This window comes from Pogoniulus pusillus, chromosome 9 (assembly GCF_015220805.1).
Source record: "Pogoniulus pusillus isolate bPogPus1 chromosome 9, bPogPus1.pri, whole genome shotgun sequence".
Classification (NCBI taxonomy): domain Eukaryota; kingdom Metazoa; phylum Chordata; class Aves; order Piciformes; family Lybiidae; genus Pogoniulus; species Pogoniulus pusillus.
In genome coordinates, this window is record NC_087272.1 from 21109096 (window position 1) to 21134894 (window position 25799).

A 25799-nucleotide genomic window follows, 5' to 3' on the forward strand; every position below is an offset into this window, starting at 1 on the left:
TTGTCTGTGTTTCTTCTTATTTTGTTTCTTGTTGAAAGAATAACTGAATATGAGTCTCTTTCTTCCTTAAATGTTAATGTTATTTTCCAAGCAGCTGTGAATAGAACTAAACTCAGTATATGTGTGTTCATGAGAAATTGACTTTTTATATTTCAGGAATGCCTACTGCATAAACTCAGAATTATTTTCAATATTTTTTTTTTTTTAACTCAAGTAGCTTCAGTTAACTGGCAGTGCTACTTTTTGGCTTCATGTTTCTGTTTATGCCTTAAAGATTGACAAAGATCCTTTCCCACTAAATGGTTACACTAGGAACAGTACTGTTGTGGAGATGAGTTAATTTCAGGTTAATTTTGTTTAATGATACAGAGCATGGTCTTCTGCCTATTCATTATTGTACAGTTATTGTATGCATTCCCTATTTTGTTGCAGTTTGACTTCCTGAGTGTTATTTTGTGGTCTAAGGATTGAAGTGTAAGGTTATTTTTTTGAAATTTTATTTTCTTCTTGAGGCTTTTTAATGAGGAAATACTCTGTTAATGATTGAAGAATTTCTCAATGTAATGTTTAACAATTCATTCACCTCTTTGCCAGACCTTAAGTTTGGCAGACGAGTGGTGTTCTCATCTTGTTTAACTATCTTCACATGACAGGCAAAATAAATAGCGGCTAGGAAGAGCTGCAATGAAGATGGGAATGTAATTTTGACATTTGTGAGGATAGAAGAATGGGCATAATGTGGCCTTTGTTTTAAAACTGCTGTAAAAGGCTCATCATTTCAGAGTTCAGTATTTCCTAATGTTTCTAAAGCTTATAGGTGAATAATTTGTTTTAATTAGGTGATGTTTTAAGAACTACTTCATAACAATCACTTTTGAGGTTTCTTACCAGTTAAACATTTAAGATTTGTCATTTGCTGTAATTTCTTGTAATTACTCCTCTGTTGCTATTGTTGCATTTCTTCTACTGTAGAGCACATTTTTCTGTGTAAAGATGTTGTTCTTAATTTCATTGCTTTTGGTTTGTGTCTGCATAGTATTTCTCACTTAAGCACTGGCCTTGTGTAGGGTTTATCAGGGTTATGTGTGAGTTAGAAGACAGATTCTGCCCTTTAGTGCTTAGCATGGAACAGAAAGATGAAATGTTACACTGATTTGTGGGTTTATCAAGATTCTTCTTGGTTTGGAAAATGGCTCTTTTGTAACGACACCAGCTTTCAAGATTGTGCCTTCTCTTTTTTTTCTTTCAAGTGTTTGACCTGGATTTGTAATCTGGAACACTACTTTTACATTTTCATTCCAACCATCTCTCAGGACAATAACAAATTCAAGATGTCATTGTTTTCTGTCACACCTTTGAGGTATCTAAAAGTTTTCTTATGTGCTTTTATGGAATGACAGAGAACATACCTGAGATTTGGAGATGACTCAGGATGGCTGACTATAAATGTCTGTAAATCAGACTGCTTTTGTCCTACTCTGTCTTCTGCAGAAACTCTGCATTGCACTGGAAGTCATTCTCTTCTTTGCTTGAACTTTTAGTTACAGAGCTTGAAAGATAAACAGGATGTCTGATGCTTGAGAGCAGAGAAGTGCCCAAGATAGTATACTAGACTGCGCAGGAAAGTGCAATAGTCATATGCTTTTTTGCCTATTAATGTGGCTGTTTCTGTGATGCTCTTCCTAACAATGCAGTTCCTGCCTGTACTATGTTTAGTTAGATCTTAGAATCATAGAGCTAGCTTGGAGAAGGCCTCACGGATCATCTATTCCAGCCTCTTTTTGGCAGAAGTGCAGTCAGGCAAAATGACCCATCACCCAGTCTGCTGAACCTAGAAAGTGTCTGATGTTTGGGAATTTATTACTTCTTGTGACTGATTTTTCTCTCTGTGCAAATATCTTTGGCAAATCAATATACCTGTGTACTTACTACTTTGTTTCCTCTTCCTAGTCATGACAGGTAAGACATCATGTTTTATCTGTGTCTTTGGAGCTGTTTGGGTTTGTTGGAAGCTTTTTGTTTGTATGGACTTTTTTCTTACGTAATTCATTTAGTCAGAGGTTTTTCTGTTAACTTGCTTTTTAAGAGTTTTGATGGATCAGGACATTTTGGAAATACTGTAGTAAGGGAAGTGTGATGGGTTATTTGCAACGCTTTTTGACTTGAGTCAGAGTCCTTCCCTGTTCAAAGAACTCCCTGAGTATCACTTGGAATTTATTTAAAAAAAAATTCTTAGTGTGTTACTTCACTGTTTTGGGGGATTTTTTTCCAAAGAGGATCCGAAACATTTTTGAGTTTGTTTTCTAAGATATCTGGGCTGGACTCAGGATCAAAACTATGATACTTCACTGAAATAAGTTAAATGTAGCATCTTTACAAAGGATTGATAAGAACATTAATGTGTCTCAGATTTTTATAGCTGCCTAGGTTTGGGGGAAAAAAATGGTTCATTACTTAGATATTTACTGTAACTACTAGTTGTTGGAAACCTGTTACAGGATTTTTTGTTTGCTTTTTGAATATATTTGTTTTGGCAATCATTCAACCAGTACCATGTTTCCCCATTCACAGTTTCTTTTGGAGAACATCCACACTTCCCCACATGCATCCAAGGCCCATGTGGATAGGGCAGGGAATCTGTGAAATGCATCTGAGATTATTTAATGGCATGTTGATTGGTTAGTTCTCTTGTCACAACTCCATTAGCGTTTGTGTAGGCTCTTCTGTATGAATGCACTCTTCCCATATCCACAGAGAATAATCTGCACCAGGCTGAGTTAGGCAGGATAGTTGTTCTTACCTGGCTGTTGTAGCCATAGGAAAAAAAACCTCAAACATTTTCCTGGCTCTTCCTTTTCATTATTATAGCTTGTGGGATAAATGCTTGTGGGGCAGGAAGGCAAGTTGATTCAGCATGCTTCAGGAACATGGTCATTTACAATCAGCAGGCATTTGTGTTAAATGAAGATCCACAGACCTGGCCTGCCAAAGAGCTGGAGGAGGGAATCATGTGAAGATAAGACAGTCCTGTTTTGGCTAAGGCTGATGAGGCAAGGTCAATATATCATGAATACCAAACTTAAACAGATTTTGAGGGCCAGGATGCCTAATTAACTGCAGTTTTAATATTAAAGTTGACATCTGTGAACATGAGCAAAACTGTTCCGTGTTAAACATACATGACTATGTTACTCAATTCTCCTAGAAGGCAGGGACAGCCTGAACTATGATGTAAAATCCACAAGAGGAATATCTGTCAGGAGAGGGACAGCAGCTGCAGCAGGTGTGTTCAGGAGCACTTTTACCAGCATAGTCACAGACTGTCAATGGGATATGATCCTTTTTCTCTATCCAAGACAGGGACACATTTCTAACCTTCAATATAGAGGTTAATTTTTGCTGCATTTCTATTACATGTTTGAGCTAGTGCAAAGGTTTGCATCTGCAACAGTGTTGACTGTTATTCAGGATTTATTAACTTGAGATCATCTTGCAGTCAGTGCATTTATCATGAGTAATCCTGAATCTGTTGTATCTGTCACTTCAATATGTTAAACCATTCAATTGTTTAACTTTCTGAACTTGTTTAATAGCAATCTTTGCTGGGCCACTTGAAAGAGAGGCAAACAGGCATTTTGTCAAATAGCTCCAGTAAGAGTCCTGGGCCCTGAGAGGTGTAGGCAATTAATTTCAGTCAACTCCCTGTAGACTCCACATCACTCGGTTTCCTTCACTCAAGCCAGGCAGATCCATGCTAAAAAGTCACATGAAGATACACTTTCCAGTTGTTTTTGGACACTTAAGATAGCTCAGGATGCTGCATCCTTAACCTTGTATCCCAGTTTGATAAAGGCACACATAGAAATATGTTGTATGTTGACCTAAGCTGCCCTCTGCCTATTAATTGCAGGTAGTAATGGACAAATTAGTGACTGACGTGCTCAAGAATTAAAATGTTAGTTCTATGTGAAGCTTATTGAATGGTTAACATTCATCTAAAGTGTTTTAAAGAGACATCTGAAGGAAAAAAAAAATCTCACTATAGAAGTAGTAGTACTTTTGGTATCTAGGTTTTCTGCTGCTGTTATTTTGATACATTTACTTTTTGTGATTGCTAACTTGCTTATGTTCTCCTTTGTAATGAAGATTAGGGAAAGTATTAAGAAAGGTCAGTTATACAACAGGAAGAGAACACAATCTAGCCCACAGTAGGTTTTAAAGGGAGGGGTTTCTCTCTTTCACTTTTCATCTTCTAGTGCTACTTTTGTGGACAGGGCAAGAGAGTTTTGTGTCTTCTTGCAAACCTCATCAGAATGCAGGAGACATCAGATGTATGTAGAAGTAACAAAGATTTAATTCAACCAAGAGGCCAGTTGTCATGTGTTTCTATAATACAATTTTGCTAAGTGAAGCAAGAGGAGAAAGGTGATGAATGATACAGTGATTGGAAGCATTTCCAGAAGTCCCAACTTCTCATTTCAGCTATGCTATGTGGTTGCCATTTATGGTAGTACCCAGCTGGTGCAGTGAGAGTAATATTAACAGGACTTTTTGTGAGCATAATAATGGAAGTAGTCCAACTCTTTATGGTCTGATATTTTTAGGAACATATTCTTTGTAGGTACCATTTAGTTAGGAAGTGCTGTGTGAGAAGTTAGTATCTGCTGAAGTGTGAAGTAAGGCTTCTGAATACATGATAAATTATCATTTCATCCATTTGAAGAAAAAATGGAGATGTTTCCATTGTTTTCAGATAAAAGCAACTAACTGTTTTCAAATAGAATGTGCTTCATAATGCGGCACCATTAATTTTTTTTTTGCTGTCCATTAAGAATCTTTTCTCAGTGCCTGTAAAATGGTAGCAAAACAAGAAGAATTTTCACTTAAAGATGAATAATAAAAAATTATTTGAAGACAGTGTTTTTTAAGTTGTACATGTTCAAGGTCATATTTTAAGGAAATGAGAAAAGCCAGAGATCCGTTTTACCCAACAGCATATTTCTAGGAAAGAGTATGAGAACAGCATAAGCATATGCACATCTCCAGAATGTTCTCCTAGCCTCCAGCATTTCTGCCACAGGTGTTGTCTTTAAGAGCTTTTCTTGATTTATTTGTTGTGGTGGTGTTTTTTTTTTCCCCTACAAATTTGTCAGGATGCTTTATGAACCACGTCAGTAAGATAGCAATGAATTCCATCAGTTCTCTACATGCCGTGCAAGCAATCAGCCCTTTTTTTCTGTGCTTCTTGCCTCCTTCATGATGACATGGACTGCTGAAAACCACCTGATGCTCTTTCTTGGTGCCACTTGTGATTCTGCTGATGTCAGTTGTGTTGCCTTCTACATTACATCTTTTCCAGACTGGAGAGTTGTGATGCATTTTGTTGCCCTGAGGAAGGAAAGATATTTTCTATTGCATCATCATTGTGCTATTCTGTAACCTGTTTCAGCTATTCTGGAATCGTTTTGTACCTTTGGCACTGTTAATTATTTATGATGTAGACAAATTGTGGCTTTCTGTAGGAATTTCATTACATTGTCTCTTTTAACTGATACTTTTTGTATCATGTTAATTTGGAGATTGCTAGTATGTGCTGAGCTCTTTCCTGTAACTTCTTAAGTACATTTGTGGACAGTAGCAGTTAAGTCAGAGCCCATTGCTCTGTAGGATAAACTGGGGATTGTTCTGCTGTCCCCTTGCCATCTGACATCGTTCATGTTGATCTGTACAGAATTTTACCTTCTGTTATCACCCAGCTGCACAGTAATGAGAGTTCCAGCTACCCAGCAAACCTTGTTGCTTTATTTTTCACCCTTCCTTCTAGATAAGTCACTGAGAATGCTGGACCATTTGCCATTATGTGAGAGCTACCTGTCTGACATCTGCTACTAACTATTGACGCTGGCTAACCAGTTTGGCTGTACTTCACAAGGCTCAACAGCAGGGTAGAGGAGAGGGGTCTGTACTGGAAGTCCTGTTGTCTGCTTTTGTTGCTGACATCGGGCTGAATGTTTGCAGTGAATGTTACAGAATTTTCAGATAAGCAGAGGCAAAAGTATTAAGAGAAGACTTGGAGGTGAATCGGGGGCTCATTTCCTTTGCTTGGAGGGAGTGAGAGATTTCCCTGCATTGGGTAGTTGTGTGTTAGTAAGGAGTGATAATGTTTGAGAAATGACAAGGACAAGAGTTGTTTTTTTGGTTTGTTTTTTTTTTAAAGAAGAACGTGGAATCAAGAAGAGGTTATGTCTTGTCCTCCTCCTTGCCTCAGTCATGAAGCAATTTCTGTGCTCTTAACTCCACAAGGCAAGGGATAACTTGGCCTGAGTCTGTGAAACCGTAATGTGCTAGTGTATACTGTATGTGCAAAAGCTTGTGTTGCTGACACCTTACTACGGTTAAAAATAGACCAGCCCAAAAAAAGGCTTATACATAAGGGGTTTGAAAACTTTATCTGGATATGAGCTTTTATAACTGTTCTCCACTCTTACATATTCACTTCTCTGTGCAAAAGTGTGTCAACAGTTGTGTTCAGGGAGCTACAGCTTTAGCCTGCCATCTATTTCACTCTGAGGAGACACAGGAGAAAGATACCAACTTTAATACTGGTTGGATTTTGTATGACCTCAGTGGTGCAGAGCACATTGATACACATGGGGCATGCACATTCCAGCTACCTGTTTTGAAGCTGAAATAGTTTCATAATGATAACATCTCAAGGGGGTGAGGAAGCGTCATCTAGTTAAAACTCACTGAAGAGTTGTGTGAAATTTTTTATGAATGAAATGTGCTGTTGCTGCTACATTTTTTGCAACTTAGAGTGGTTTTGCCTTAATATTTGCTTCCTCAAAACACAAAATACACTTGTTTTGTTTGGTTCTGTTTCAGATAAACTCTTCAATTGTTTGTGCATATTCATATTCAAATAGAAAATAACTCATTTTCTTTTATATAGGTTTTAAAGCAGCTAAATGGAGTCTGAGCAGCTGTTTCATAGAGGCTACTATCGAAACAGTTACAACAGTATAACTAGTGCAAGCAGCGATGAGGAGCTTTTAGATGGAGCAGGTGTAATTATGGACTTTCAGACCTCTGAAGATGACAACCTCTTGGATGGTGATGCATCAGTTGGTAAGTAAATGTTTGGTTTAGCTTTAAAATTCTTCTGGGTTGTATCTTTATGGTGTTCTGGGTTGGAGGGTTTTTAAATTGTGTTTCAGGGTTGAGTTTTGGTGTGTTAAGGTTTTTGTTTTATTTTAGATTTTTTGTTGGTTGGGGGTTTTTTGGGGTTTCTTTTTGAGGGGGAGTTTTTTAAACAAAACTGACCCATGTGCAGGACTTGGTCTATTTGCACTTGAACCGAAAGTCTGATGGTATTCTGGTTATTGTTTGTATAATCCTCTTCATCACTTGAAGCTTTAAGGAGAAGAAGTAAGTGTGCCGTGAAATAGTTTCAGAGCCACTGTTTTGCCCCTCATTGGGAAATTAGATTTGTAAATAGAGTTCTAACAGAAGAAGTGGTTGTTTTGTTTACGTTGTCAAAAGCAATAAGTGCTGCACATGCCAGCTGCCACTTCTTTATTGTAATGCTCAAGTTTTGGAACATGTATTAGAACACAGATATTGTTGGTTTGTTGTGTTTGGTTTGTTTATTTTCCTTAGAGTTTTGCTTTTCATTACTGATTTCTCTGCTTGCCAAAATTCTGGTCACTCAGTGAGAGACAGTACTAATAATAAGCCATATTATTTAAGTGAACAGTGATTTTATGTATTTATTAATGGAAATATTTTCTTGTACAGTAAACAGTAGTAAATATCTCAGTCATAGATCAGAATGTGATGCGAATTTTCTTTTCAAGGTATTAAGAATGTACTTGCAAAAATATTTTAAATAAATGTTCATGTAGGAGGTGAACATGATATTTCTCATAGGAGGTGCATATCTGTGTTTCTTATTCCTTAAGGTAGTTTTTATTGCATATTTATAATTCAATAAATATCATTGACAAGACCAAACATTTTCTTACTGGGCTGTATGTGCCCTTTTTGTCCTGTGTTACTCACCTAGCATTGACTGTTTGTTTATATTATTAGCACTATTATTGAAATAGTCTTATCCTTTACTTATCTCTTGATTAATATATTTTTGTTCTCTTGAGTTGTGAGTGCAGATGAATTCCCTGTAGGCAATCTGTCCCACCTCCTGAGGAAGGGCAGGATCATCCTAGTAACTGGAAGACATTGTGGGCTCTGCAGTGCATGTGAACACAGAGGCTTTAGAACTAACTATGTGCTTTAACTGGTGAACCCTGCCAAAATCAGCAGCCCTGTGTTAATGTATGGGGCTGGAAGATTTTATGAGCTTGGTTTCTTAGCAACATGAATAAAATGGGAATATTTCTGTACTTAAAATCTTTGTGCAAATAATGTAGTTAAATTGAAAGCTGATTAGCTGCAAAATGTAAGTTTGGGGTATAAATGAGTGCAGACATGGACTTAACCAAGCTGAATAAGTTGCCATGTACAATAGTGTGCTGCTCATAATTTTACAGTTTAAGTTGTAAAATACAGAATTACAGATTTTTAAAAATCAAGGCTGTGCATTGAGGACAAAATGAAGGATTCAGAAATGAGAATTTTTTTCTCCTTTTTTTTTAAAAATTAAACTGTGTGTGTATTATGCAGATGTAAAAAGCAAACAATATGAAATTTATAAAGTAGCGTTTTTCTCCCTCATGCAGAGGGCAGTAGGTTAACAGAATCCTGCTCCTTTCAGTAGTCTCTTGGCTGTTAGGACAGAAATTCTGTAAAGCCTGCATAGTACAGGCATTCACATTACCATGTATATCCAAGCACTTAACTGAGGATTTCAAAGCTGCTGAGGCTGTTATTGAATGGTGAATGTGCCTTCTGTTGAAAATGTGGAAATTGGATGATACTGGAAAAGACTACTCATGGTGTATGCTACTGTTGTCTTAGATTATATTGTATGAAACGAAACAGGTGACTGTTGACTGAAACTCAAAAGACTTCAGAAAGTCTTACCACCTATACTTCTAGGTATCTTTAAGATATATTTGATAGAGATTTGCCTTTTTATTGTCATCGTTGGTTTGTGATTTGAATGGTTTTGTGTAGTTACATCTAGGGGTTTCACCATTATGCTAAAAATAAGGCTGTACAACAGTCTTGTTTCTCTTACCACCATCTGAAAGCATGTGTATTACCTGCCCTTGGCTGTGCATTCTGGAAAGGTTACAGAAATTGTGGATGTGTAGGTATGTACTAAATACATAGGCATAGTGATTGTATCAGAATTACCTATGTAACATGTCTCTTAGGTTCTCCACTAGCTGTTTTCTTTTTGGATGTGTTTCAGACTTCTAGTGGCACCGTTATGGATATCAAGCAAGTATCATGAAATCGTAAATTCTTTGAGTGTTGTGTGTTTTATCATGCTAAATAATTAAATTACAGTGCATGTGGAAGTGGTGATGTCTTGCACCAAAGCCCTGCCTAAAACGGATACTATCTGTGGACCTTGGTCAAAACAGTATCTACATAGTAAGTGAAGTTAGTGTTCTCCCACATTGCACTGCTGTCTAATGAGAAGTATGGTGATGTTATACTGGTAACAGGCATCTATCCTTTCGAAGGGAGGATGTCTTGCCAGTGCTTGAGCATGGAATGTCCTACCGTGGATGCAATCTGTGAAGCTCATTTTCATGGTGACTTACTTTTGTTTTGTTTCCAGGCTTTGCTTTTACTTCATGCTAGGTCAATTTAAATACATTATCCTTAACATTGAGAAGCTATCAGTTCTTTAATAGTTGAAGTCATATAAGCTGATATTTACTGCTTTAACTTTTATAGGAAGGAATCAATATAATTTAGTTGGTTTTTTTAATGAAAATTTAAAAAAAACCAAAACCCTAGGATGAGTCATTGCTTTCTATGACTTCAACAATGGAAAAAAATAATTCTTTTTATACAGAAGTGAAGCCTCCAGAGTTGAATTACCTTGTCCAGGTAATATTTCACTGGAGGAATATCAATGAAAAGATGTCTATTGCATTATTGTTCTCTCAGTGTAGACTTGTGTTGTTTGTCTCTGAAGTCTGAGAGAGACACAGTTCCTGGCTACTGACTGAAGTTAAGGGACTCAAACACCTCTACTATGAATAAAGACTGAGAGAACTGAGGCTGTTTGATCTTGAGAAGGCCAAGAGGGGATCTTGTTCATGTCTATAAATATCTGAGGGGTGGGTGACAAGATGAAGGTGCCAATCTCCTTTTGGTGGTGCCCAGTAAGGAACAGTGGATGTAAGGTGAAACTCAGGAAGTTCCACCTCAGTACGAGAAGAAACTTTGTTACTGTGAGGGTGCCAGAGTACTAGAACAGGTTGCCTGGAGAGGTTGTGGAGTCTCCTCCTTGGAGACTTCCAAAACCCACTTGAATACATTGCTGTGTGGCCTGCCCTAGGTAATCCTGCTTTTGACAGCAGGTTGGACTAGAGGTCCCTTCCAACTCCTGACATTCTATGATTTAATGATTCAGACTTTTTCCTTGTATGAGTCATGGGTAGATAGCTGTCATGACCCAGAGTTGGCCAGCTATTGAGGTAAAACTGAGAGGTCTCTATAAGTTCACTCAGAATTGAGGACTATTTATATGATATAAGAGAGGACTGCATCAGTTTGTACTGTATTTTTTAATTTAACTGTAGGGCAAACTCAGCAGGAGGTGGATTTTTGTGATCTCAGACTACAAATATTTCAAGGCACTGACTGAAATTTGCAGTAAAAATGGTTTGCAAACAAGTGATCTCACTAGTGTTTACATCTCAAGGTACTTTGCTCTATCTGTGGGAATATGAGTCTGCTTGGTGTTCTAAATAGCTATTCCGGTTTCAGTCGAAGGAGCTTGGTTGCTTATATTGTGACTTGAGTGTGGAGACAGTTTACAGTCTGGCATATGGTGTTAGCATAAAATTGGCAATAGTTAACCTTAATATGACAACCTGTAAACTGGTAATTCAAAAACTGCTGCTACAGCCGCCACTGCCTCCTTGCAGTGATAACAAAGCCACTAAAACCCACAATATGTGAAGAGTTCATGGTGTAAAATGCTGCAGCACTCCTTAACTGTCCTTGCCCATGAGTTAGAGTTTTTTACCTAAATGGAGACCAAACAAATCCATTTTTGGCACCCTGAATAATGGTATTCAATATGTGATAGTGTGGACTGAAATGGCATCATCTGAAAAATGGAGTGAAATTTTCAATAAGTGCAGGTGGTCCTTTAAAATCAAGAAATTCATATCACATCAGAGGTTAGTCATTCAAGCAAGACCTAGACGTAGTTATTGTTTCAAATGGCACAAGAAGGTTTTTTCATATGTATGCTTGGTTTTATTTAGTTACCACAGTTTATAAAGAAAACCAAGTGCAAATAAAATAATAACTTATTTCCTGCATAAAGAACTTCCTGTTAGATTCTCTGTGTGTGGAAATCACATTAACAGATACTTCCTGTTGTCCACGGCTGATATGAAGACATATCTTCCAAGTATTTTTGTACCATTGGCATTGTATGTGTTATCCACATTGCATAAAACTGACTTGACTGCACAGTCACAATGACAGTTTCATCACCTATCTCTTTCCTGAGTTACATGCAGGCTATTGAAATTAAACTGCTGTTGATACAAAAAGATTTCATATGAAACTAGGACAGGGTGACCTGAAACTAGAATGGCTTCACTGTCTTGCCAAATAAATATATTCTGATAAAGCCTGCAACGTAGTGTTGTCACTATGAAAGATGGTAGTTCCTTTTCCACTTGTAAGAGGAGAAAGGATCAGGATTAAAATCCCAAACTTCCCATCAAAACAAATTGCATCAAAGCAGTGGTTTAATAATAGCAAATCACTTAGCATGTATATCTGTTAATCACCGCTGAGAGGTATCAGAATATTTGTAGTTTATGCTTTTCTGTTCTACACACTGTGTATAGGTACATTAACAAAAATTTCTTCTTGTCCTAGCTGTTACTTGTAGCATTCTCGATCCTCTAGATTAAGTATCTTAAGAGCCCTTATATTGAAATGGATGATGAGGCTCTGGCCATGCTGATCTAGGGTAGGGTGTCCCTGCCCATGGCAGGGGGGTTGCAACTAGATGATCTTTGTGGTCCCTTCCAACCCTGACTAATTCTGTGATTCGGTGATTTTATTTCCATTGCTGCTTTCTTCTTTCCATCCTCAATTGTCTCTTTTACAGGTGAAGGACTTGTGCTTTGATCAGTTGAACCTTGCAACTACACCATGTTTTCGTCCTTTTTAGTACTTCTCTCTGAACCTTTTCTGATAAATGGAAGTTAAGCAAGGGATCAGAAGTTAACACAGCATTTAGAAGTTAAGCATATCATAGTCTTATTCTGGCGATTACTAAATATTGAGCTCATAATTTCATGGAATTCAAATATGCCTGGCAGAGTATAGTGCTATGTATTAGTAACATACGAAACTGCTATTGATGCTATGTTCACAGAGCTTATGTTTGTATGGAGAAGATGCAATGTTTTTGCAGATGGAAAGGAAGCTTAATGTAATGACATATCTAAGGAGAAATACATGTTGGTGCTGTACTTTTATCCCCCGAGCATAGTTGCAAAAATAAGTTGGAAATAGTGGACAAAATCAAACAACACTAAAACAGAGTAAGGGCAATCTAGCAGATAAAATCTGTTTCCTTATGTTTATTTAGCTAGAGAATGATCTCAGTAGCAGAATTGTGGCTAGTCCTACAAAGGGAAAAAAGTAAACTTTAGGAAAACTGCTAGGATCTCTCCTACTAAGGTTGCCAAAAGTTCTTGTTGGTGAGTTTTAACTATGGTTTTACCACATTGGAGTGTGAGGAAAAGTCATATATGCAAAGGTGGAAAAGCAGCAGGACCTGAAAAGAAAAAGAAAAGAGATAGAAATCAGTGAAGAAGCTCTTAGAAGACTCAAAGCAACTTGCTTGCAGAAAATTAGCCTGCTTTTCTTTCCAAGTCCTCTTCTCATGATTGGTATAGTAAAAGTCATTTTTAATGTCAATCTGACCAATTAAAAAAAAAAAAAAGAATATCAAAGAAAAACCCATCCTCTCACAGCTGTTAGTTATACGTAGTCTGGTATCAAGGATTTTCTTCCAGCATGGTTGGGTTGTAGATCAAGAACGTTGTGATGGACAGCACTAGAAAGAAGTGGGAAGAAAACTCAAGAGGGTAGTCATGTCTTCAGTGTTCTAGGCCTAGATGTCGAAGTAGTCTTTCAGAAGCAAATATTTTGAGCTTGTGGTTTGGGTTTTGGTTTTTTTAGTTTATTTTTGGACTTCAGTGTTTTATGCTGTATCATCATTTCATTTTCTCCCTTTTTTCTGTAAATTTCTTTCTTCTGCTCTAAGATTTTGCATGGCAGTGGGAAGCCTTTACTTTTATTTGCCTGATTCACAATGAAGGTTCATCTAGCCTGGAGGAAGTCAGCCTCAGAACTGATTACACAACATGCTTGTGGCTATATGACCTGTTCTGCTGCATTCCGTTTGCTGGTTGGGTTTTACTTCAATTACCATTTTCTATCTCTGGACAGCAAGTAAAAGCACCATTGGAAGTTATACAAAATTACAGAAGCACAATTCGTGAACCTGTGGTTAGCTGGTGAAGAGGCAAGCTTATTGGGCTAATTCCCTAGAATAAAGTGTTCTCTGCTGGGCGAAATGGTTGTGAACAGAATTAACTAATTTGTGGGAAACAAACTATTGTGAAAAAGATGAAACTGATTAGAAGCTTCTTTTTTTTTTCTCTGTAATAAAATGCAAATAGAAAAAAAACCCTTGTATTTATTACTGCTAAACACATTCCTTTGGGGTTTTTTGACTCCTCAAGGCCTTGAACTAATCAACAGCATATGTCACAAATTTGTTTCCTTCTGCTTTTATATTTAGTCTGCCATTTTTCATGTCATTGCCTATCTGCCTCATTGAGGCTTTTGATGAGATGGCAATGGAAACGGCTTAATGGAGTCTGTTTGTAGCCTGATACAGAGCTGTGAGAGTAGCTTTTGCTACTAACACCACTGTGATCAAGCACAGAGCTCTATATAATGCTGATAAAAGAATAAAGTTTGGGACTCCATAATTTAAGATTTAAAAATTAATGCTTTTTTTTCACTGTAATAATTTGAAGCTGTATATAACTAAACTTTTTTCCTGATTTTCTTCTTCTGTGATTGCATCTTTGCGTTATTTCATCCTGGACCATGTTGGTATCAAAGCTGGGAGAAGGGCATCTTTAGTGTTCCCAGTGCTGACCCTCTGTAACCCAGATGAGAAAGTTGTGTGATTCTATGCAGAATGAACCAAGTCAGACTGAAGGCACTACAAGTTCAGTAAGCTAAGTGGAGAAGTCAAGGTGGTGGAGGGGTTAGATGGGCTTAATTACATCACATAGAACAAGAAAAGGGTAAATAAAAAAAGAAAATAGAAAAAAACCCACAAGGTAGTAAAGCTGGAAAGAAAAGGAGTGGAAGAGAAATGGAACATAGTATGTTTTGAGAGCTTTTGTGTATAATTTACATGCTGTTGGAAGTAGATGCATTAATGTCCAACCTTTAACTGAGTGTGCATATAAGTTAAATTCTTTTCAGAATGGTGGGAGATGGTAGCTGTATTACGTAGCATTTTTTCAAGAGAACATTTCTAGATCTGCTGGAGGAAAAGCCTTGGTTCTGAGTGATAACAAGAAAGAAAATGACAAGTAAGAGTTGCCAAAATCTTTTCCATCAGTCACACCAACATAGGTAATTATCAGACACATTTTTGGCATCTCTTGTTACTTCAGTGAAATGATTTAATATCCTAAGGCTTACATTTGGAATTCCATGAAAGACTTACTTTAATTTTCATTAACTGATGCAATAGAATTGCATATTCTGTTACTGAAATATACCAAACAATTGAGAGAATGCGTTGTGTTTATATGTAGCAAGGTGCTTCACTGTCTTCCTTAAACTTTGCTTACTTTTTAATATGAGATTATGGAATAGAGCTCTAGAATTGAAGTCCACAGAAATAACTGTGACATACTCTTTTTGAATATAAACTGTCAGTTGAAGACACACACCATTTCAGACCAGGTAGCAAAAGAATAACTTAGCAATATTAAATGATGTAGACATTTAGATACTTTTTAAAAGGCTGGCCTAAGTAGGTTAGGTTAGCATGCTTAGTACCTGACTGTTGGAAAGGGAGTAGACACAGTGGTAGTGGTTATGAGCAAAGAGAACACAAATCTTCGGTAACTGAGAAGGGAAAATGACTGTTCTGTTTTTTAAGAGTAGACAAAGGACTGTCTTCAGCAGCCAGTCTATAAGCAGTGATGTTGGAAGAGCTGGTGCAATTTTCAATTGAGTGGACTCTTGAAATTTTATGTAGCAAATAGAAGTTGTATCTATTTTAGAATGCATTTTCCTTCCTTGTATCTAAATTTATCAGATATGCCCTCCAACTAGTTATACTCTATCTTTTACAACTCTGTTTTAGACTTCTGTAGACATTTTGCATATGTTGAATGAAAAAGTTTAAGCCAACCAGTTAGCTTTGCTGTGACTAATTTTTATCATCAGTTCTAAAACATTGTAGCATTGACTTATAAAAGATACAACTTCCTTAAGAACAGTTATGGAAAATTATTTAAGAAACAAATGCATTTGAAAACTCAAGTGGTTGGTTGTCTGTCATGCTTTCAGAGTTGGGGAAGCACACATAATAAAATCAATTCCTGTATGGGTGAAACTGCAGCTGGGCTGCGGTACTGGAGATGTGTAGAACTGTCAGCTTTGCTAAGCTGGGATAGTGTCAGTAAAGTCACTGGGACCCCTCAGTTGCAGAATTCCTGTGCATTGGTGTGTATGCACATGTACAAGATGTGTTAGTGTTAGACTAAGGCACTATGGCTGATGACTAGCATATCCATTTTCAGCTCTTGAGAGCTTTTTTCCCCCCTCTTTTATGCAGTTTAACAAAAAAAAAATCTCTTCAACTTAAGTGATAATTTAGTTAGTGCATGACACATTTTTCTGAAGAGGAATACTTAAAAACAACTGAGGGTAACAGATCAGGAAACAGTAATTTTGTATGACTTGCTGGAAGGGAAGAAAAGGAAAATCAATATGCATGTCTTAGATATGTATTTCATTTGAGCCAAACAGTGGAAATTTCTTGTAAAATAGTTTTCTTATCAGTACTTAAAAAACAGGACCAGTACGAGATCATACAGTAAACATAAAGTACCATATGGGTAATATAGTAACTTCTGTTTCAAATGCAAGCAATTATGTAGTCAATTGAGGATTTCCTGTCTTTAGATACTGGTTACTTGCGGTGCTTGGCTTTTCCCAAAACTGTAACAGTTGCTGTTTGATAGTATATCCCCCTGAATGCCCCGGTTAGCATTGACGTGGGTTGTTGCCTATTTCGAGTCTTTGACTTTTAAGGCACTTGGACCATTTTTGTCTGTGTACATTCCTGCAAGCTGAAGTGTGGAGTTGCGTTTTAGTAAATTGGGCTCCCCTACTCCCCCTTTTTTTTCCCATACGTGTGAGTGTTGTGCAGTTGTAATCATCACTAAAAAAACTGGAGAGACCAAACCATTTGGTTAAATAGGCAATTAAGGTTTTGGTTATATCGGTTCAAATCTGACGCTCACTGCTGCAAAAGTGAGAATTCTATAATGTGGGCGGGTGGGGGAGGAAATGGGGGCAGTGAAAGGTGAGCTAAGCCAGTGGAGCGGGATGCTTGGCTTTTAGCAGGTTGCACTGTTCTTCCTTGGGGCTAACAATTTTGGTGTTTGAAGAGTAAGTACAAATGAGTGGGAGGCGGGCTTCCTCTCCACCGGCGGTAATACATGAATTTTGCCTTTTAAATGCGATTGTAACTGCTGGAAGCCTCTGCTTGGTGTGACTCCAGCGCGCTAAACACAACGAGTGCAAATACCTATTTTTGCGGGATTGCTTTTTTAACCACCGCCGTTCGCTTGCTGAAAGGGCGGCCTGGCCGGGCAGCTGCACTCTGGCATGCGAACGCCGGTGTGTCTGGCCCCGTGGCGCTGTTCTTTGACACCGGAGCCGCAAGACGGGGCAGGGTGTGCCGCTCGCCTAAGTTGCAAAGTGCTCTTTATTGCGTTCCTCTCCCCGCCACCAGTCCAGCGCGTGGCTTTCTTTTCCCGTGCGGATGCAACAACCCGCAGCAACGAGCGCTGCGGCCGGGGCGGGAGGCGCAGGTAGCGAGGCCGCTGCCGGTGCTCGTCTGCGGGCGGCGGGCGCGGCCCGCACTGGCAGGCGCTGGCAGCGGCGGCGGCCGCCCCGCGCTGACATCAGCAGTGGGGCAGAGCCCGGCTCCTGCGGCGGCGCGCAGGCCGGATCCCGGGCAAAGATGGCAGCGTCCCCCGCGGCCGCCCTTGTGTGAAAGTGCCGCGGCACCTCGGAGCCGGCAGACGGGCTTCGGGTCCGGCATGTCCATGGATGTCTCTTCCGATCCGTACCTGCCCTACGATGGCGGGGGAGGAGATGGCATTCCGCTGAGGGAGTTGCATAAGCGAGGTATGCCGAATTTACGTTTGAGTGGCTTGTTCGCATGTCGGGATGTGCGAGGCTGCTGTTCAGATATGAAGCAGAGGTGGAAAGGCTTGCTACTCATCGCCTTGCTTTGTTTCGCCAGCCTTTGGAGGGAGGAGAATTCGGTGCTGGCTCGTTCCCGTGCTGTCAGCGCTTGTTTTCTCTGTGGGCAGATTAGTCCTGCTTCACGTCTCATCGGCTTGTGACTCCATCTTCGATATGTGGCATTCGTGTCTCTCACCCTCCTTCCACCCCTCCCCCGCCCCTTGATTTTAAATCAGTAGAACTATCTGACGCATTGAAGTAACCCCCAGATTACATTTGTGACTGACTGTGACCGAATTGGCAAGAGTTTATTAAATTGGCTATTTACATGCATTTGACTAACTTGAATAGGAACAGTGTTTGTCTAGTTTTTAAGTTACCGTTCGTGCTTTTAGCCTGGGCTCCTTTTTGACGCCTTTGGTACCTGATGTATTACAATTGTAATACCTCAGTTAAACCAATATTGATGAGCTCTTGAGAAACTGGAGCTTTGTGGTAGGTTGTTTACACTGTTGCTTGCAAGGAAGCAGATTTAAAAAGAAAACATTGCCATCAGTATTCCGATGAAAAAAATTCTCATTTGAGCTTGCCTTCTGTTTCTTACTGCAAATTTAAGGCAGAATATGTTCTGTATAGATTGGGGTTTGTACTGAGAAAAGTTGCAGCAAGAAGTAAAGCTAAACCTTCAGATGCAGAAGATCTAAGTGTGGTTTTTTTTCCTATTTGGATTTGATAGCTACACTTTGATATTTAAAACCAGTAAATGTAATATATTCTTACTTTATTTTTATTGAAATTAATCTAAAATTAGAAAGCTATCAGCATGTGTGGTTGCTGGTGATGGCATTAGGGAGGAGGTAGGGCTGAGAATAAAGATCTGATTTACATACTGCTAAGATTTTTTTTCCGGCCATATTAGTTCATTGATTCACCTTTCTGTATACTTGGTTCTATAAATTAGTTCACAACTTCTTCTTTTAACGTTTCATCTAGTCTTTTTTCCCTGTCTTTTAGTAGTTTATATAAAAGGCTTTTTGTTATCTTCTTGAGATTCTTAGAACGTTTTTCAGCATATGCTAAAAGTATCAACAAGTTCAAATGCACCTTAACAGAAGCATATTTTACTCTGCCCACGTCAGTATTACACAGCAACTGCTGGATAGTTCTCTCAGTCAGATTTTAGAATAATTTCCGAAATATCAGGGATGTTATTTTCTTAGAACAAATTTGTGAATTTGTGCTCTAATCACTGAAGGAAAGGTGTAAAGAAGACGATGCCAGGCCCTTTTCAGTGGTGCCCAGTAGCAGGACCAGCGGCAGCAGGCACAAGCTGAAACATGGGAGGTTCTCTGTAAACATCAGGAAGCAGTTTTTGAGTGGGACTGGTGCAACAGGTTGCCCCGAGGGGTTGTGAGATCTCCTTCCTTGAAGGTATTCAGCAGATGTCTGGACATGGTCCTGAGATGCCATCTGAGCCGGGGTTTGGACCAGGTAACCTACAGAAATTCCTTCCAACCTGAACTGTTCTGTGAGTTTAGATCTGTAGACGGATTTTTAAGATGAAAACTGCAAAGTGGCCTTAATATTACACTTTCAAAATCTTCAAATTACACTTAGCTACTGAAATGTGATGAGGTGTATATTCCTCTAAATTACCAGGCTTTAGTTGATTTTACAATACAAAAGTAGGTGTTTGCATGCAAAATAGTGTGTGGGGCCTTGGAATATTGCTATTAACCATACAAATGATAAATATGGCAATGAAAACATTCGAAGGTTCGAGTAGGTGTTCCCTCTGTGGTGGCATACCCAGGAGCCAGTGCAAGGATTCACAGTTTTGACTTGTCACTTTTTGCAGTTTCATTGAATTCCATTAGGTTTGTACTTCCTCTGCTCTAATACTGAATTTCAAAACTGGTATTGCTGGTTACTGCTTGGGTTTTCTAGGAGTGAGTTTAGATTTAATAATAATTTAAAAACAAACAATTAAACAAGAAAACAAAAAACCCAAAACAAGCATCCTCCCCTCCCAAAAAGCCCCAAACAACAAAAAAAGGCAACGAGCAGTACTAAGACCCCAACAGTGTTACCTCTTACAAATCTTCGCATACGACTCGTTACAAAATTGAGGCACCACACTAGTTTGTTCCATAGATTTAATCAAAATTTGTGTTTCCTGCTGATTTACAACACCACAGTAATCTGTTATTGTCATCTTGCCATTAAACGAAGGCTTATAATACCAAGATAAAATCAGACATTTCAAGTAAATTCTTGACATTTCTTTATTATTTGTGAGTCTAAAAAACCACCTTGCATTTTCTTTCCTATTGTGTAGACCTCAAGGCTTTGTAATAACAAACTAAGAGAAAATAGATAGATATCTTGAGGAAAACAAGCTTAGTTGGTAAAGGTGGTGGATTTTTTCCCCTTACTCACTGATAGCTCTTCTGTCCCACAGAGTAATGTTCATGTCACACAAAACTGCTTTGTAACATCAAAGCATTTGTAGCACTAATTGAGTGCTGTGGCTCACCCAAAGTGTGTGTACCTCAGCAATCATGAAATGAGTGTTTAAATCATTAGAGGTCTTTGAGATACAGTTAACCTTTACTTAATTCAGTTGTTATCATTCATTATTATTAAAAGCCTGACCTGTTGGTTTGCAATAGGATGATGTTTGTGGGTTTGGTTTTTTTTTTTAGTGCTGGTACACTGTAGAACATCAAATGTAATTTTTAAAATCTGTGTTTATGGTGTGATGATTACTCACTGTTATCTCTTTGAAAAAAATGCATGTATTATTGAATACTTCTTAACAGGAGTTTCTCTTACTTTCTCTGCCCTGAAACTTCTGTTTATGTAGTACTAAATGCACTGTTCCTGACCCCCTTGACCTCCCCGATACATTAAAATAATACTTGAGGAACACAATTCACAGTTCAATTCTCTCCCTGGTAACTAAAACAGTTAAACGTATTAGTCTTTCCTCAGAAAGGATTTTATTATCTTTAGTTGGAATTGCACATATCATAAGTAACTGACACATACACTTCTTCCTAAGAATGTTAATATAATAAACCCTATACTGGAATATACATGGTGTAAACAGATCGTGTTGCTTAGTTCTTTGCCATTGGATTGTTTTCTGGACCATTATTGCTAGCTGAGTGTTTTTGAAAGTTCCAAATTATCAGTATCTTGCTTGTTCTACAGCCTTTCACAGACATGCTCACTCTCTTTGATTCCCTTTCCCCTCTGTATAGTGGCCAGGCTATTGGTAGGAAAGCTTGGGGATAGTTAACTCTCTTTTATTTGTTACATATGCATAAGCACAATTTGTGTTTTAGGCTTTGGAAGTCTACAAGTGAAATTAATGAAATGCTGTTCCACTAATAATCTTCTGTTCAGTCAGTAGCCAGATGTGAAATTTACATATCTGAAGAGCACACTAAATTTACTGATGACTTAATTTAAGTAAACCTTTTTTGTTTTTTCTTTTGAGAGACAAAATAACTCATGATTTATTGCACACCAGTCATCACTGCATGTAGGTGCAACTCTTGTTGCTTAGACTGTGCTCAAACTGGGCAAACCTCTCCTCCTTTCCTCATCCTCTGCACTTCACCTATTATTATAAGCTATGGGGCAGAGGATATTTTGTGATATACTAGGAAGTGTTTGAGTCACATGCCTGCTGAGCCAATTGAGATCCTCTAAATGGTAGAACTTAGACTTTTGTATTTTAGGCTGTATTTTCTGCATATGGGCTTCTCATGTTGTTAAGAATTAGTAATAGATCAAAAGCCACTAGAGACTGAAATTCTTAGTGTGACTTTTGAAGTAAATGGATGTGAAAGTTGTGTACACATGCTCGGAGCTAGAGTTTCACCCTGGAATTTTAGTGCTAGCAGAGGAGTAACAAAACTAATTTTTAGACTAATTACCGATTTGTGACAGAAAATGTGATCAAGTTGATTACAGTGTTCTAACACAGAGCTCTTTGAGAAAAAGCATTACTTGGAGAAACTCGGCGTGATTGCAACACTGAGTTTCTGCTGCACTTTGATTTATGTTTCCTAGTATAAAAAGGGGATAAAGATTTTTCAATTCCAGGTTTAGTGTATTTGACTTCAGTGATGAACAGGAAATACTATGAGATACAACTAGAGTTCTTTGTAGGTTGTTACAAGTTATCTGTTTACCGGAAAGTTCTCTGTTATGCATGTGTTTCAGTTTTGGAAAGAATTTTGAGATGTATTGTTATCTGAGGTATTAGAAACCCTAATGAACAAACCAAAGTTAAGCCATCCTTGGGCCTAGATGTGGCTTCATTGAGACAATCATATTATCAGACATTATTATTACTGTATCCTGCCTTTACCTTCCAAAACAAGGAATCAGTAAGTAGCTCTTGCATCCATGCAGCAGCAGTAGTGCTTAGAAATCTGATTACCTAAGTTTTTATTGTTATGACTCACAGTGCCTTGGCCACTGTTAGATTACTTTCCTTTTGTAGTGTTTACCTTACCTAACTTTATACCTTTTTTTTCTCCTTTCTGCACTGTTCATCTCATTTAAGCTGTAAATTTAGTAGTGTGGGGATCCCCAAAATTGCACTTGTATATCTGAAGTCTCATTGCAGACATAACTAAGTAAATATAATCCATTCTGCCTTTAATACTGCAAGAAAATAAATTTGTAACAGTAAAGCCTTTTTTTTTTTTTTTTGCTGCATCATAGAAACAGAAGTCTTAATTCCATCTAAAGTAAAAAGCCAAAGCCATTTATCTTATTTTTCTAATCTTGCTACTCACACTGAGCAGTACTTAACCTCCATTTTGCAGTGCGTTTGCAGTAGATGCAAGTCTTCAAAAGTCTTCATTTAACTCTGCTATTGAAATTTCATTTAACTCCTACTTTTTAAAGGTTTTTGGAACACAAATTTATTTATTATTTTTTGACACACAAATGGAGAGTAGGGCAGTTATCACTCAGCACTTTGGTGAAACATTTTATTTCTTTTCCATGTTCTGTGTCTTTCTGTTCTCTTCTTACCAAGATTTTTCCAGCTGATTTTTTTTTTAACTTTGTGTACATATAGAATTTGTCATTTTAGATGCATTTTGATTGTAATGCAGAGATCAATTTGTGCTTGTAAGCCTTGGATGCAGTTTAAAGAGCTGTCTGAAGACACAGGCTGAAAATTCAGTGGTACCCAAGGGCAATGTATTACTTGATTACAAAGACTTAGAGATAATTTCTCCTCAGTAATAGCGATTGATAGCACTGTGGCATGGCATGCTATGATGATGGCTCTGAAATTTAAAAATACTTCTGACCAAGAAAAGATGATAGTGCTTAAAGACTCTTCTGGAGTGCCATCAGACACATTTAAATAAATCATCATTCTTTGCTGTCTTGGTTTTTAATTGAAAGCCTCACATTTTGGGATCTGAATATAGAGGCAGAGAGAAGCTGAGGCACTAGCAACACATTCTTTGTGTGTACAAGTGTAAATGATCCTTATGGTCTGCACTGCATTCAGTGTGCTTCCCCACCTTCAATCCCCTTGCCACCTAATACCCAAGGACACACGGGTGAAGCAAAGCCTTGGATTAGTATCTGGCACCCTGAAAGCTACAGCCCTGGCTGATTTTAATGCTCAGTAGGTTTGGATGGTCAGGGAGAGCTTATTCCAGCCTTTGGAGTAAACCGATTAGCTTCAATTTCACTTGTAGAGGTGGTTTTTGGTTTTTTTTTTGCCTTTTTTTAAACACCTCCCACACATGCACTCTGAAGTAATACAAACGTGCTACTTCTGTCATACACAAATGTGGCACTTCTGTCAGCCAGAAGAAGGGTTGCTGAGGGAAAGAATGTGTGGCTGTGCTCCATCTAGAAAAAGGGATGTGTGAGCAGCATTAAATGAGTGTATTCTTGCTGTAACAGCAGTTACATATATTGTACTATTACTGCTTTGCCATTGACTTCAATATTGATATTGTTTATCTGTTGAGATATCAGAGGGAATTGAAGGAGAGCAATATGGAAAGGACTGCTTTTTCTATCAGGCATGATGTCCTCTCAAGTGATTTTCGGATTGTACCTGGTTTTTGCTTCTCCTTTTTAAAAAAATGAATAACCACCCTATTTCTTCAGAGAAAGAAGAAATGGTGTTGAAATCTAATTCTTCTATTCCTGTTATGTCTGTGTAGCAATTTGGTTTGATTTTGCTTCTTTCTGATCAGGTGTCCTGAAGTACTGTTAACTTTAGTGCATATTACAAGTTTCTTCTCCCAGCATGATACAATACTCTTATTTTTTTGTTGGTTGTTGTTATATTTTTTTTTAACTTTAATTGAAGCAGTTCTTCAGTACTACTAGAGCTGATTGCTGAGAAAGAATTGTGCTGAAGGCCTGGAGTTACATATGTGGATGGTTAACAATAGCTGCCTTCCTAGAAGGTAGTTCAAGGCATACAGTGACTGAAGATCAGCTAAAAGGGAAAATATATTTTCTCTGAAGAAGCATGTTGCTTTCATTATCTAGAAGCTTAACTATCTGCAAGCTTGCAGTCTGTGATTGGAGCAGCTTGCTAGTTAAACGTTGAAAACACTGGATTGTTAAATAAGCTATTGAGATGATTGCGCTAGTAAAGGGATGCCAGAAACTTAATTTTTGTAAAGTAGGGAAGAATTATATTGAATTTGCTTTGTAGGGTTTCCTGTGAGTTGTATTGAGCCTCGAAGAGGATCAGTGGATTGCTGTTTGCCTCCCTGGGGTACCAAGGGTTAGAGTAACGGTAGTAATAAGAGTTCTGTCTGCCACTTTTGGACTGGGAAGCAGATGGTAATAAAACCTTAATCAAACTCATATGTAGCAAAAAATAGGCTTTAACTTCTTTACTTTTGCAGAATGGCTCAAGTGTGTCCATACAGAACATGGAGGTATTCTCTTACCATAGCTAGAGGCTGTGCCTCTATGCCTTGTGTGCTAAGTGCTTGTGGTTTTTAAGACTAAGGTTGCTTGTACTTTGATGAAAAGCACTTGCAATGAGTTGTAGCCTGAGAAAGCATCTTGGAATTTGAAGACTGGAGGAAAAGGAGAAGGAAGAACTTTGTGAACACTGAGAGTGTTGACAAGGCTACATTTGCTAAATCTTAAAATGTATTAAGGTAATGATGATTTCCTGTTTGAAGGTTACAATGTTATTAGCAAAGGTGATTTAATTGGTTGTTGTTAGTCTTTTATTAATGGAAGCACAGGTAGTGCCTCTCTACATTTGCTCAGAGAGACTAGCAGCAACTTGGGGAAGAGATTTACAGAGCCTAGCTCTAGGGAATAAATGCAGGAGAATGGTATTGGCGTTGTTGGAATTACCTCTTGTGTTTGCATTCTCTATTATTTGAAGATTTTTTTTTAAGTGGTCTTTCTATAAAATTTTGTAGCAAGCATAAAGGAGACCTCTCAAGCAATAGATGACTGAGGCACACCTTTGACTCTGGGTATAATGCCAGGTGTCACACTGCTTCTGCTAGATCTCAGACTTGACAAATTTCAAGGGAAAAGGCACATTTTACCTGTGTCTGATTGTCAGCTGTAGGTGAGAGATGGGTCTAGTGAACTCAGCATTTGTAGCATCTGAAAGTTTAAATAGGCCCTTTGAAGACTTTCATAAGTTGGAAACTTCTGCTGATAACACTAAGAAAACTAAAAAGAAAAACCTCAAAACCCCAAACATGTGTAGCAAACTCAGAAAAAGCACACCTGCCTAACCAACTGAGTGTTAGTCTAGTGAAATGAGTTGTAATGTCTGTCTGTACTGAGAGAAGTCCTGGCCAACTTGGGCCTACATCCTTAAGAATAGAGATTATTGTTGTATGTCACATGCTGTTAGACAAATTTTGTTCTTAGTCAAAGAAGCGGGAGTAATCACTCTTTAAGGTACTGTCTATGTGAATCTCATTATAAACATTCTCTTTACAGTGATTACTGTGCGGAAACAGTTGTGTTGGGTGCGCAAATGGGAACCATAATGTATATAGCAGCCAACCATTCATTATACTTGGAGTCTGTAAATATTCCACAGGAACTCA

The 25799-nt window shown here is 38.1% G+C and overlaps 1 protein-coding gene across 9 annotated transcripts in view; it reads left to right on the forward strand.

Annotated features, from left to right (window-relative positions):
* Positions 1-25799, forward strand: part of CLCN3 (chloride voltage-gated channel 3) — a 122761-nt gene that overhangs the window by 72563 nt on the left and 24399 nt on the right. For 7 of the 9 annotated variants that reach the window (XM_064148830.1, XM_064148832.1, XM_064148831.1 and 4 more), the window contains one exon: positions 6953-7128. In XM_064148830.1, coding sequence (XP_064004900.1) covers positions 6969-7128 — 160 coding nt within the window. In that variant the 5' untranslated portion in view covers positions 6953-6968. Of the gene's footprint in view, positions 1-6952; positions 7129-17462; positions 17641-25799 lie in introns of those variants that run through there. The other 2 variants (XM_064148836.1, XM_064148839.1) reach the window with 1 other exon arrangement.